The 14,699-nt window shown below is 41.6% G+C and overlaps 1 protein-coding gene across 1 annotated transcript in view; it reads left to right on the plus strand.

Moving 5' to 3' along the window:
• Positions 1-14,691, plus strand: part of WIF1 (Wnt inhibitory factor 1) — a 70,835-nt gene extending 56,144 nt beyond the window's left edge. The window contains exons 6-10 of the mRNA XM_040491505.1: positions 345-440; positions 4,617-4,712; positions 10,160-10,255; positions 11,312-11,407; positions 14,002-14,691. Of these exons, the coding sequence (XP_040347439.1) occupies positions 345-440; positions 4,617-4,712; positions 10,160-10,255; positions 11,312-11,407; positions 14,002-14,123 (506 nt within the window). The 3' untranslated portion in view covers positions 14,124-14,691. The remainder of the gene's footprint in view (positions 1-344; positions 441-4,616; positions 4,713-10,159; positions 10,256-11,311; positions 11,408-14,001) is intronic.
• Positions 14,692-14,699: the final 8 nt, after the last annotated feature.

The following is a 14,699-nucleotide window of genomic DNA, read 5'->3' on the forward strand; positions in this document are numbered from 1 at the left end:
ATATGTCAAAGCTGTATCTCTACAGACTTTAGAATCAAACACAAAGATCAAAAATGAAGAGCTGTTTGGGCGCCTGTGTGGCTCAGTCTGTTGAGTGTCTGACTCTTGATTTCAGCTCAGGTCTTGATCCCAGGGTCATGGGATGGAGCCCCGAGTCAAGCCCCTGTTGGGCTTTCAGCTGAGCATGGAGCCTGCGTAAGATTCTCTCTCTCCCTCTGCCCCTTTCTCTCTCTCTCTCTCTCAAATAAAATTTCTAAGTTGTAGAGCTGTTGTATTAATGATATTTCCAAAATGGCCTTTCTCAAAACCCCACTTGACCTTAATCGGAGCTCTTTCTCTATTAGCCCTTTGCACACCACGGTGTATGAACGGCGGGCTCTGTGTCACTCCTGGGTTCTGCATCTGCCCACCTGGATTCTATGGAGTCAATTGTGATAAAGGTAACAGTTTCTTTTTAAGAACAAGGTTCTTTTTACTTTCTAAATGTGCAGTTAAGAGGAATATATTTAATATATTATCACTCTACATAATAGCTCTGTAAATAGAGTGTAACACTTTGTTGGCTTCTGTAACAACTTTAACCCCAAATTCTAGTGTAGTTCCACACAGAAGTTTGTTTTCACTCCTAGAATGCTCCAGTGCAGGAAGCCCTTCTCCATGCTGTGATTCTGGGGCCTAGGTACCTGACATCAGTGGTCCTCCCTACAGCTCTGGAGCTCTCTGAAACCAGCCAGTGAGCAGAGGTGGGGACTGATGTAGGCACTTCTTTAAAAAAAAAAAAAAAAAAAAAAATCTCTGTCCCAGAAGTGATCCACAAAACTTCCACATCTATTCCATGGAGAGGTATGAGCCCTCACGGTCCTACCAGAGTGCTGGTCCCAGATGCAGCCTGGAGAAATGTCATCCCTGGCTGGACAACTGTCTCCCACGGACGACTTTATGGGAGAGGAGTGTGGATTTTGTGAACACGTAGCTTTCTCTGCCATATGGGGTTTTGGTATGTCCTAAATAACTTCTGTGGATGAGCTTCTAAGACTGAAATGAAATAGCCTGCTCCCCATTTCCTGACCTAGAAGCCCACTGACCCCCAATTTAAGGACCTGCTCACAGATGACATCCCTGAGAGATGGTTTTCCCTCTGCCTATGATGCAGCATCATAGCCAGTTTTTCTCTCAGAAAGTGGGTTCAAACTTGGCTGTAAAATATTGAATGATCCATACACTTTACAAGATACCTGTCTGTTTTGCCCAGGTCACATATTTTATGGGGAAAAAAATTTAATAATGTCATACAAAGTGTATGTAATGAAATTATCCTGGTGTCAAAAAGGCTAATTGCATGAGTGGAGTGCTATTTTTTAAAATAAATATATGCCATGAAGTAAGAAGATGTGCCTTTTTTTTTTTTAATTTTTTTCCCAACGTTTATTTATTTTTGGGACAGAGAGAGACAGAGCATGAACGGGGGAGGAGCAGAGAGAGAGGGAGACACAGAATCGGAAACAGGCTCCAGGCTCCGAGCCATCAGCCCAGAGCCTGACGCGGGGCTCGAACTCACGGACCGCGAGATCGTGACCTGGCTGAAGTCGGACGCTTAACCGACTGCGCCACCCAGGCGCCCCGAAGATGTGCCTTTTTGAGAAGTGTCTCTTGAGGGATAATACAGTTGGCACCAGTTAAGATGGAAATGAACAGGGGAGCCTGGGTGGCTCAGCCAGTTAAGCTTCCATCCACTCAGGTCATGATTTCACGGTTCCTGAGCTCAAGCCCCGCATCGGGCTCTGTGCAGTCCGTGCAGAGCCCCCCCCACTCACACTCACTCTCTCTCTCTCAGAAATAAATGAACGTTAACAAAAAAAAAGGATGGAAATAAACAGATTTTTTCAAAAGAAGGACAAGCTAAAGGAAGAATCCCTCAGCATGAGTCAGAATAATAATTTACTTTATACCCAACAGCTTCCTGAGATGTGGAACATTGTATCTATTTCGTTCTCAGATGGGCCAAACGAGGTTTACAGAGCTTCAGTCTCTTGGCCCAAACGCACACCTTCTATCGTACCATGTTGCCCCTCAGGCTACCTGTTTCGGGTCCCTGCTCCTCCACAAGTACCTCTGTGTCTAGGCTGATAAAATTGGTCTCTCTGTGGGTCATACTTTTCCCGTCTCTAAAATGGGAATTAAACCATTGCCCCTGGTCCCCCAGCCCCAAAGCTAATTGAGAGAGCATGTGAGACTATCTCTGCTTTTTATTTTTAAGCGATCCCAAACTGGAGTATTGGATTTAACACTATGTTGAAGTTTGTATTCACAAAGATTAAGTGCTGATGACATGATAAGAACAGCTAGTGAGTAAAAAAAAAAAAAAAAAAAAAAAACTATTTTATTTGTCTAAATTTAGCATTCAGCATCTCTGCTAATTCAAAATTAAATTCCTCTTGTCACAAAATGATTGGGAAATACAGCAAATCCTTCAGAGATCTGGATGAAGCACTCCTGTATGAACAGATTTAAAGACACCATTTGGGAGGCCTGCTTACTTAGATGTGTCTGTTCTTGGTGTAGTTTGCACAATGGAGAATTAACTGCAGTGTTTTTCTGATGCTATAGAGTCACAAACACTGCGTGGTCACTGTTGAAGGAACATATGTGTATTCCAATATGTTTTACATTTTGTAATATTTTACCTTTCAGATGAAAGATTTTCCCTACTTGTTAGACTCCAGTACTTATTATTATTATTATTATTATTATTATCATTATCATTATTCTTTTGGGAAGTCTGTTGAAATTCCACTTGGTCTCACTGAGATCGGGGAATATTAAAAAAGAGTGGTTTTTACTACCTCAACAAAAAGATGCATTTATCATCCAGGAGGGAGTATAGAGCTTCTGAAAAACAGTTTAATTACTGGCACGGAGCTAGACCTTTGCACAACGTATTTGAAGAAACATGAAAGATTAACTTTCATTGGCTCTTGGGACATCTGTTGCAAACTTTAGGAAATGAGTAGTTAAGCACTGGCCCAGCATACCCTCAACCCCAGTGAAAGTTACTTGGTGTCTCTGATTCCTAGTCAAGAATCATTGACTATCAAGAGAAGGTTGTAAAATATTATACAAATACTAACAGAGTGGCCAGATTCTTTAACTAGCTTTGTCATTATCCCATAACTTCCAATTAAGCTCACAGGTTCATTGCATTCTATTTGTTAGTAAGGGATAGTGCCCAGCCAGCTCTGGCCAAGCAGACCCTGATCCTGATGTTTTCTCTTCTCTTGTTAGTTCCCCAGGAGAAACAGGGACAAATGGGGAGATAGAGTCACGCTCGCAAACCTAACAATACTAGCAGCAAGTAGCAAGGAGAAAGCCCAAAGAGCTGGTTGTCCTAAATCCTAAATTCTGTACCCAAATGCTGCTATTCCCTTGTGCATCAGGAGGCTGGATTTTGCCAAAGCGAGTACAGCATTGTCTTTAGATGGGAGATACTTATGATTTTAAACAAAAAGCTTTATCCTCTAAGAAGCATGATATTTGCAGAACATGCTGATTGGCCTTCTTTTCCACAAAGAAAGCATACACATAACTTTTGGATCTCCTTTCTGATTTTCCTACTGGAAGCTTCCTTCAGCTTTTGTTCATCTGTAGCCCACTTTGGCCTGTTCCATATAGGACAAGAACAAATTGGCCATATAACTGGAATTGCTGAGAATCCAAGCTCTGATTTTAATGTCCTTTATAGAATGAGCCAACGTGTCTATTTTTGGATACTTGTTCTCCCTTGTCCCCATTTCTGTCTTCCCTCTATTTTAGGTTCCAGTGAGCAGTGAAATTCCAGACGTTGACATGAAGAGAGGGTTTAGGATGAATCACAAACAGTATGACTTTTACCTGGAAAACCTAGTTACTTGGACTCCCACGATAATCTGTCCAACTGGGTGCTGCCACTTGCCCACCTATAGGGTCTCATGAGGACTGACAGGCTGTCCTTTCCCGAATACCAGGACTCCTTCCTCCAAATGATATAAAAGTTAATTATTTTTTTAAAAAAAAATCCCTATTATATAAGATGAATCTCTGAATTCATATTCTGAAAAGGAAAAAAGTTGCTTTCTTTTTTGCCGGATCCTAGTACTTATGGCCTGTCTCCCTTTTATCTATTCCAAAGCAAGTTTTCTCCTTTTTCCGTCTTCTTTTAGCTTAAAAAATACTTCGGGGAGTTTATAGTGTTTCTTTTTTTAAGGGCACAGATATTTACAAGAAAATTAAAAAGATAATTTTTTTTAAAAAGTTTACTTACCATGCCTTTTTTCTCCAAGATATAAGCCCCTGGGGGAGGATCATATATAATGTGTGTTTTCTCCTCTTAACTTGTTGGAATCTGCAAATGGTTCAGCGATTGGTTACAATTCTTGGATTTGCAAAGCCACTTACATGATTAAATAAGTAAAACATGCTCTATATCTTGATTGATGAAGTATCACATGAGTGTTTATGTAAAAAAAAAAAAAAGCAGATGTCCCAGAACTATCACCTAAATTTAAGTGAAGTTGGATTTTTTTTTTTTTTAAAGATTTAGCCCACTGTCTAATGCAATACCCTGTTATCCATTCTGATAGCAAACTGCTCAACTACCTGCTTTAATGGAGGGACCTGTTTCTACCCTGGAAAGTGTATTTGCCCTCCAGGACTAGAGGGGGAACAGTGTGAAATCAGTGAGTATTGACCTTCTGCATTCTCTGTTTTTCTGGGGGGAGCTTCAAAACCCCATCCAACCCTATCATCTAATCAGTGAGGAAGCTGAAGCCCAGAGACAATGAAGAGCTTATCTAAGGGCTCAGGCCAGTGGTTCCTTCTCACTAGATTTAGCCACCATTCACTTAGGCTAAAGGTGGGGGACTGGGGGGGGGGGGGGGCCAGAGGGTGCCATAGCTTAGCTCAGATGACTCACAACAAACACTCTGATGCCGTCTCATCTGGGCTTGGGTTGTTTGGCATGTTGCATTGCTTCTTTTTAGTGAGTTTGTCCCCTTCTCATTGTGCAGAGCCATAGTTTCAGCCTGGAAATGTAGACCAGAGTTTTGGGACAGGTGAATGTGTTTATCTACCTGCAGGCATAGAGTTTCTTCCCTGCCATTCACTGCCACATTTCTTGAATCAGACTGAGCCCATTATCCCACCTAAGAGAAAAGGACAAGTTCAAGAAAAAGGGGAAAAGGGTGCGCAGCAATAAAAAAGAACAAACTAATAGCATACACAACATGAATGCATCTCATCGATGTTAAGTAAAGGAACGAGGTACAAAAAAGTGCATACCGCACGATTCCATTTTTATGAAGTTTAAGAACAGGCAAAATTAATGGATGACAGTAGAAACCAGGATAGTGCTCAGGGGCAGAAAGGAACTTTATGGGCTGCCAAAAATGCTCGATATCTTGACTGATGAAGTATCACTTGAGTGTTTATTTATGTAAAAAAAAAAATAGTTGAGCTGTAAACTTTAGATCAACGCAGTTATGCCTTCACTCTGTGTTTGTCATGCTTCAGGACAAAGAAAGAAAAATGTAAGGGTGGAATGTGGTAGATAATCATTGTTTTCAGAATCAGGATATCAAACTGCTTATCCTCCTGGCTCTGCCCCCTGCCGGCCTTGCAACCCTCAGCAAATCACTGAAGCTCTCTGAAACTCAGAAAGGAGCCAACGGCACCCTAGATTGCTTTAGGATCCAGAAAAGAGATGACACCAGCACTCCATTCAGGAAGGAGCAAAAGGAACATGAGCATGTCTGCTACGGGTGCCGTGTCCCTGCTTTTCTGGAAGCTCTGGAATATGGCATTTTCATTTCCAGCTGTATCATATCTGTAAAATACTGCTGGTTAGTACAGCCATGATTTCTGAAGTTGCAGTAGGCTCAAAATTAAATAATATTGACTTGCAATTTTGACTTTCAAGCTCTAATTTGTGAGTTTCTGTACGTTAGTGAGTAGTAGATGAAGTAACCACTTTTTTATAGAGTTCAAACGAAATACCTCTGAAGTTTCCATAGAACATGTAATGGATTGTCAGGATGTGGTTTCTGTTCTTATTAATTACCCTGCCCTGATAAAGATATCTCTGAACTAACTCCCCTCAAATTTCTTTTTCCATACTTGCTCTCAGACTCCACATACTTAGTTAGATCATATTTAGGAATCTTTGTTCATGGGCTCATTTCTCTTTATGTAAATACCCTTTCATGCTCTTGGGTTTACGACCTTTCCATTGGCAGAGACAATGATTTATATTTGTTTCTCCCCGCCTAACTGCACCCGAAATGTAGGCCTTTGAATGCTCCTGATTATCCCTATCACAAGTTATGCTCAAACCCTTCTAGGAAGTGTCCTGTTTCTATTATACGAACCAAGAAAATATGGAAATAGGTCTTGACTTGATAAGTGCCTCTAGTATAGTAGAGACAAAGAGTTGAATTATGAATTCTTATTTCTAAATTGAGATATAATTCACATACCATAAAATCCACCATTTAAAAATATGCAATTCAGTATATTCATGAAATTGTACAGCATCGCTTCTGTCTCATTCTAGAATATGTCATCACCCACAGAAGAAACCCAGTACCCATGAGCAGTGACTCCCTATTTCCCTTTCCCCAAGATACTGGAAGCTACCAGTCTACTTTCTGTCTCTGGACATTTCCTGGAGACATATTCTGGACATTTCATATAATAGAATCACACAATATATGTCCTTTTATGGCCAACTTCTTTCACTTAGCGTGATGTTTTTGAGGTTCATCCATGTTGTGGCATGTATCATTACTTCCTTTTGATTGCTGAACAGTATTCCATTACATATATATGTGTGTGTATATATATATGTTTATGTGTGTATGTACACACACACACACACACACACACACACACACACACATATACACACATACACTATTCTGATGTAATTTATATTTTCGTTTCCCCTGACCTCTGTCAGGACCGATATCGTCTCAAACTTCACTTTGACTTAATTTGAGATACTCTTGCCAATTAACTAATAACATCATAGTTAGAAATATCTGGGTGTACATAGTATACATTTGGTTTATCTTGTTATTTAAGGTTCATAGATATCCCAAGAATCTTCAGTGAACTTTCAGGTAAAAAGTTTACATGAATTATTTATACTGTATTATAAATGGTTTTTAAAATAACTTAATGGGTTCTTATTATCATAAAAATCCTCTGTATAAAATTTTCCTTATAACAAATTTAGAATACTGAATAAAACAATTCAAAATCACCCATAATCCTAAGACCCAGTGATGATAGTTGTTGACACTTATCATAAACCATTTTAATCTGTTTTCTATGTGAAGCAGAGCTCCAGTTTTAAATTATCCTGCAATCTGATGGGCAGAGGAAGTTTAATGTCCTTATTTTGTCAATCCCTAGCTCATTGTTCTCACTGGACTCATCCACTAGTTATAATAAGAACGCTGATTAAACAGTCAAATCTGTTTGTCTTCAGGCAATGCTTAGTCTGTTTTAGGTAAAAATGTGGTGTCATCTTTCAAGTTGACTCACTTTCCCCACTGTCTAATGGATAGAATCGCTTGCAAAAATACTTTCAGGAAAAGGAAGTCGATATTAAAGACACTTACAGGATTCTGAATTTTAAAACGATCACGCTTTCGTGAGATTCATAAGATTTGGCTTCATAAGATTTGATTTGGAATGGCCTTCAGACAGCCATCTGCAGTCACATTTCTACTGTGTGATAACCAGGAGAGAAGGTCCTTCTTCCTGGCTGTGGTGAACCTGAGGACTCTCCCTTCCCTCTGACCAAGAAAATAAAAATACCCATGGAGTCAATGAAAAGTCTCTCTCTGCCACTCATTCTCTGTGATATCCCTGTCTACCAAATTCACCTTTCATTGAATGTGAGGAAATTTGGGCTCACCCAGTATTTCATAATAAGTACTATCTTTTGTGCCACATAATTATTGCCCCACATCTTGTTTATTTGAAAAACCCAAGTGCATGACAGAGTACCATGCTATCCAATTTTGTGCATATGATGGGGTCAGATGCTTCATGGATACAAATGAAAATTCAGAATTCGGTATTCTTTTCCTTTAGGTAAGAGTTGGGATCTTGACCACATGGTAAATGCTATTCTTTGTATACAAACCTAGCCAAGAGGACCCTTTATATTTTTAATGGTTAGTGAAAAGGTGGTATTCTATGATTAAGGTTATTTTAATGCCTGTTTCTAGAACATCCCTGTGTCAGAAAAACCTGTAGATATAATGGCATTCCAGGTTTTCAAGAGACTCTAACATATCAATATTATGTCTATATTATCTCCACTAAATGCTGCTTTGACCAATTTATGCATGAAGAAGGTCCTTTCGGGTAAGTTAAAAGAGAAGCAAAATAATTTGCACATGGAATTCATGTGTCTCAAACAGCGCTTGCCAGTAAATCATATTGTAGCTCACTTCCTTCAAAGCTTCATTTGGCCATAAAAAGAACAACTTGGAGAATAAAAGTGTGTTGTTTTAGGATAAAAGTTTCATTTCTTCTCCTTATGTGCTGAGGCTTTTATAATGAGTATTCTGCTAAAATGTAGAAAATAAAAAGAACAACAATTAAAAAAAAATCCAAACTCCTCCAGTCCCACAATCTAATGGCTGTTTTCTCTCTTTGGAACATCATTACGCCAGTCAGCTCCGGGTGAGCAATCCTTTTCCTTCTACTTCTTCAAAACATTCAGCCTTAGGATGGCAAGTTCTAGATTGCAGAGGGAGAATAAATAGCTTCTGGAGTAAGAAAGAAGACAATCATTATGTAATTTTTACATCTAAGGCCCTCTCCCAGCTCTAAAATCCTGTATTTAAAGAGCTGTGAACACATTAGCAATTCTCATTTGGTCCCAAGATCGAAGAAAGAGTGATGTATCATTAGGATCTAAGACATTCCAGAAAAATGCACAGGTGTGGTATCGGGCCCCTTTGGTGCCCTATCTCATATTGTTCTCAGCCAGCCTCTTACTCCAGTTACTGCTATGGCAACCTGTTTTGCACAGGCATAACCTGATTGCACCTCCTCTTTTTTTTTTTTTTTTTTGTTTATTTTGTTTATTTTGAGAGAGAGAGCAGGGGACGGGCAGAGAGAGGGAGAGAGAATCCCAAGCAGTCTCCATGCTGTCAGTGAGGAGCCCAACGTGGGGCTCCAACTCACAAACCTTGAGATCTGACCTGAGCCAAAATCAAGAGCCGGACGCTTAACCGACTGAGCCACCCAGGCGCCTCAGGTTGCATCCTGTCTTAGCTGCTCCACACTTCTCCTGCGTTCTACCCAGAGACTCCTCTGAGTTCTAAAAAATCAGTGTGCACTCACATAGTGACACATTGGAAGTGTGAGGAAGCTATCCCATAAGGTGACCCTCGGCCAGTGGGAGACAATGAAGAAATGCTCCCCTCTCCCTTCTTAAAAGTGACTTGAGGGTAAAGTCTCCACGGCTCCTCAGAACGACCCAGCAGGATGGAGCCTGGTCCAGGATAGAGCCACGGTGATGGCCACCCTGCAAATATACTTTTGTGTTGGCTTTCCCTCCTTCCATTTTTCATTCTCTCTGTCCCCCCATCCGGGTTTCCTAGGGTTACTTCACCAAAGACACTCTCTGCCTGCAAGCCAGCCCTGCTCTCTGGGGAATCCTAGGCGGAGAAAGATCTTGTCAGGTACAGGTGCAGGCCTGCTTGCGGAAAGAGCGACATTCAAAGTCTGAGCTCCGAGGAAAGATCATTTAGAGGTTAATTCGTATCTTAACTTTTACTCTATCTTAAATTACAAGTGTTTATGAATCAGAAGTTTATTCCGTTTATAAACAAGTAATATCAATACATTTATAGAAATATAAATGTGTGGGCAACACATTTACCGTCGAAGATCTAAGTTAGAAATCCTAATAACACTAGCCTGTTTGTCCCAAAGAATGAAACTCAAACGGTCTCAAAGCCAGAGTAGGTCGGAAACAAGTGGGAATCGCTGCCATTTAAAAAGCAGTTATCTTCTCAAAGCCCTGCCCTTCCTTTGTAAAATGTGATGACCTCTGAACGAAGCACTGTGTTCCTTGCCTGTTTGCATCCTTCTCTTGTTTCAGGCAAATGCCCGCAACCCTGCCGAAATGGAGGTAAATGCATTGGTAAAAGCAAATGTAAGTGCTCCAAAGGTTACCAAGGAGACCTCTGTTCAAAGCGTAAGTATCCATACACAGAATCAGCCTGGCTTGGGGGAGCTCTTCCTACATTACTTCTTCACCCACTGCATGTTGCCTCGGCATTACGATTAACCTCTGTTCACTGACATATATGTTCCCTTTACCTAGAAGAAAAACACTGTATGAAATCCATGCATGTAAAACAACAACAACAACAACAACAACAACAAAAACCAGACATATTCACACACAAGCAACTGAACTTTTTAACTATTTGGAGTTTTCTTAAGGAAAATAAACTTCCATTCCAGCAGTTTCAAGGTCCTACTGAGCATCTTTTGTGAATGAGAAGCATCAAGATTAGTTTAAGATCTCTGTCAGGACTTAATTTTATTTATTTATTTATTTATTTATTTATTTATTTATTTATTTTTTAATTTGAGAGAGACAGCGAGAGGGAGGGAGGGAGAGAGAGAGAGAGCATGCATGTGTGAGCCTGGGCAGAGAGAGAGAGAGAATCTTAGGCTCCACGCTCAGTACGGACCCTGACACGGTGCTCAATCCCATGACCGTGAGATCATGACCCAAGCCAAAATCAAGAATCAAAGGTTCGACTGAGACACACAGGCGCTTCAGGACTGTTTCAAAAAGTCCCAGACTGACTTAGAGCTGGAGATTGGCTTAGGGAAAATAAAAAGCAACAGGAGATGAAACCCAAACTAACACATTCTAAAGAACTACAAGAGGAGTGCCTGGGTGGCTCAGTCAGCTAAGTGGGATCTCAGGTCGCGATCTCCCCGCTCATGGGTTCTAGCCCCACATCAGGCTCTGTGCTGACAGCTTGGAGCCGGGGGGTGGGGGGGGGTGGGGATGGGGGGTGGGGAGCCTGCTTCAGATTCTGCGTCTCCCTCCCCTCTCTCCCTCTGCCCCTCCCTTGCAAGTGCTCTGTCTCTTTTTTTTTTTTCTCTCTCTTTCTCTCAAAAATAAATTTAAAAATTAAAAAAAAAAAAAAAGAACTGCAAGAAAAGCAGCTGTGTGATTCTGTGGAACAACGAAAGCTCAGGAAACGCTCTTTTTTGTCTCCTCTGATTCTAGCTGTCTGTGAGCCTGGCTGCGGTACACATGGAACTTGCCATGAACCCAACAAATGTCAGTGTCAAGAAGGCTGGCACGGAAGACACTGCAATAAAAGTGAGTGGGAGCCTTCTGAAGAAGGCTTCTGAACTAGCTGTATAGATAATAAGCCACTGGCCCATTTTAGACACGAAATGAAACGGGCTAAATTCAACTATTTCATTTTGATTGATATCTTCCCTGTTGGAAGCAGGAATCCAGGCATCGGAGAGATGCCAGTGAACAGAGAGACAATGCCCTGCCTGGCGGAGCCCAGGTTCTAGTGGGAGGGACAGTTAGCAAGTGAACAAAATAAACAACGTGGCTGCCATCCATCTGGCGGTTGGGACTCAGTCTCCTAAGCGTGGGCCCGCTGTCTACTTTTCCTCGGAGGGAAGGAAGGCTTCGGTCATACCACATCCTTCAATAGCAGAAGCCCACATTGGGCCTGTCATATCGGGTCTCCAAACTAATGGGCACAAATTGAACAGATCATTTCCACCTCAGATGTTTTCCTAGATCCACGGTGTCCAGAGGGTGGTGCATGTAGCCCATGAGTACAGAAATGATCAGCTAGGCTGAGGGAAAATATCTAAGCATGTTATATGTAAGTATATCTATACATCTCAATCCAAAGCCTCTGATTTTTGTGCATATTTTATAATGTTCACATTATATTATTATGATGTATATCTAATACATCTACATGCAGGTATACACGTTTGTTTGTTTGTTTGTTTGTTTGTTTGTTTGTTTGTTTAAGGTGGGTTTGTGTCTAGTCGAGGTTACACTAAGCCATTGATTTGAGCCTTTTTCACTCACTGAATTGACTGTATGGTAGATTGAATTGGCTTCAGATGGGCATAGCTTAACAAGACTTGCAGCTTCTCCGGAAAATAGTCCTTTCCCCAGGTGGTAATGGTTGAATGGTATCCATGCCGGGACATATTTGGGGTAAGGCTTTTTTGAACTAAAAGAGACCTGTAGAAAACTAACCATTTTTGGAGACCTTTTGGGAAAGAGTAAACAAAATACTTTATGGGGCCCTTAACTCAGGATACAAACCCTAAGGTTTGTCCCCAAATCAAAGTAGCTTTCAAGACGTCCCCGGGCCTAGGGATGAGCTGAGGTCACACACTGTACCTCCCAGGCCTCAGTTACAAAGATCTTCTGAGACCCCACATTTGGGGCTTGGTGACCAAGAGTGATGGCCAGAGAGTAGAGGGGCCCCGTTCCTGCTGATACACCCATCACTCCTCCAGAAAGAAGGCAAGTTAGGAGGCCTCAGGTGGCATCGGAGGCCTCAGGTGGCATTGGTGAGCGATTCTCACAGGTCTGCCAGCCCCAGACATCCTCATTCACAGACCCGGTGCTGAGAGTGTTGTCATTTTGTCATCGACTACGTGGCTCCCTCAGATCAAGGCATTGCATCAAGAAGATGCCCTGGTGCTTGACTAAGATGCAAATGTGTTTTCTGGGAGAGGCCACCCAGCCATTTGGTACATTAGCTTAGAGAATTGGGCTGGAAGAATGAGGTTTATTTTGACCAGGGGGTGGTGACTAGGAAGCTCTGAGGCACAGAGTTCTGCTGGGAACAGATTCCCAGCGAGGTGACACTTTGGGAGGTCCTGGGCACCCAGACATGTTATTGGGGAGGAGGACACTGGAGACAGACTTCCCGGCTGAAGCTCACCCCCCGCCAGCAGGGAGGTTCGGGCTTCATGGGTGGCGGGGAGAGCAGCAGGGTAGGGATTTACTCCAGCGCGTTGTTGGCTCATGTTCTGGCTGTTCCATGAGCTACTAGCCTACATACTGACAATTCAAAGAAACACATTCAGGAACAAAGTATTCTGTTCTCAGTAGTTATTTAATGGCATGCTTGCATTTAAAAACCACAGGGAACAAACGGAATGCCAAACTCGACTCTAATGCCCAGGAAGATGGTGGGAGATTTTTAAAATGTGATCGCTGTCTTGGATCCGTTTTAGAAAATCAGTAGAAATGAGTCAGTGCCCCAGGCACCTCCAGAGGTTCACAACCAGGAGGAAGGGAGGCCCGAAGCTATGTTGCTCAGTGTTACAGTTCACTTACAAGTGAGCTGGAAATGCACAGATGCCCACCTTGACTGAAACTGACAAATCCCCATTGATAAGGAGTCAGTTCAAACCGTAACCCTTCTCTAAAATGTATCATAGAAGCCCTTACTTCTTACCCAAATCCTATTTTATGTAAGTGCAATAGCCACACTTGATTGTGTGATTGATATGAACAGTGGGGGTGTTCTGGATCAATTTAATCGAGGCTGGTTTTGCAATGCGGTGAAGCATCCCTGCTTTGGGGATCTCAGTGCGAAATCCCTACCAGCCCTTGGGTGGAGAAAATCATTCAGTCACATTCATCCAAACTTTGATCAAGAGTTTCTGCATGGCCAAAACACATAGTGAATCAGGGCTTCAATGGAAGCCAGATTGGATGGTTCCTAAAATGGGTTTCTTTTTTAACAGAGACCCTGAACCTGTAACATCTCTTCATTCAGGTGGCTTTTTGTGGTGACTGTGGTCTTTCACTCTGGGATGAAAAGGGAAAATGGATTTCATTTGAATGGTTAATAATGAATCTGAAGAGCCCGTTTTTGTAGTTTCTTTTCTTTTAAGCTGTGAATAATTTTACAGGGTACGGAGCCAGCCTCATGCATGCCCTGAGGCCAGCAGGCGCCCGGCTCAGGCAGCACACGCCTTCACTTAAAAAGGCCGAGGGGAGGCAGGATCCACCTGAATCCAATTACATCTGGTGAACTCCGACATCTGAAACGTTTTAAGTTACACCAAGTTCATAGCCTTTGTTAACCTTTCATGTGTTGAATGTTCAAATAATGTTCATTACAGTTAAGAAAACTGGCCTGAATTTTATTAGCTTCATTATAAATCACTGAGCTGATATTTACTCTTCCTTTTAAGTTTTCTAAGTACGTCTGTAGAGTGATGGCATAGATTTTCTTGTTTCAGTGTTTTGGGACAGATTTGACGTTATGTCAGTGGATCAGGTTAAAACTGTGTCTTTTCAGTTGTGTAGCTGGCAAATTACTTCCAAAATTGCAATGCATTCATGGTGTCAAGGGGCTGGGGAACACTGAAGAAGATACGTGGAACAAAAAGGCATAAATCACAGCGTTTGGATGAAGCACTTAATTGTGTTGAAGTTACCACATTTCTAGTGTTCTTGTCAGGTATTTAGACATTTGTCACATTTTTAAAATTCCCCTTGTTTGTAAACTCTCAACACAATATATTTTGACCTTACCATGATTCCAGAGAATTCACTAGAAAGAAAGAAAGAAAGAAAGAAAGAAAGAAAGAAAGAAAGAAAGAAA

This window comes from Herpailurus yagouaroundi, unplaced genomic scaffold (genome assembly GCF_014898765.1).
Source record: "Herpailurus yagouaroundi ecotype Mexico unplaced genomic scaffold, PumYag 182, whole genome shotgun sequence".
Taxonomy (NCBI): Eukaryota; Metazoa; Chordata; class Mammalia; order Carnivora; family Felidae; genus Herpailurus; species Herpailurus yagouaroundi.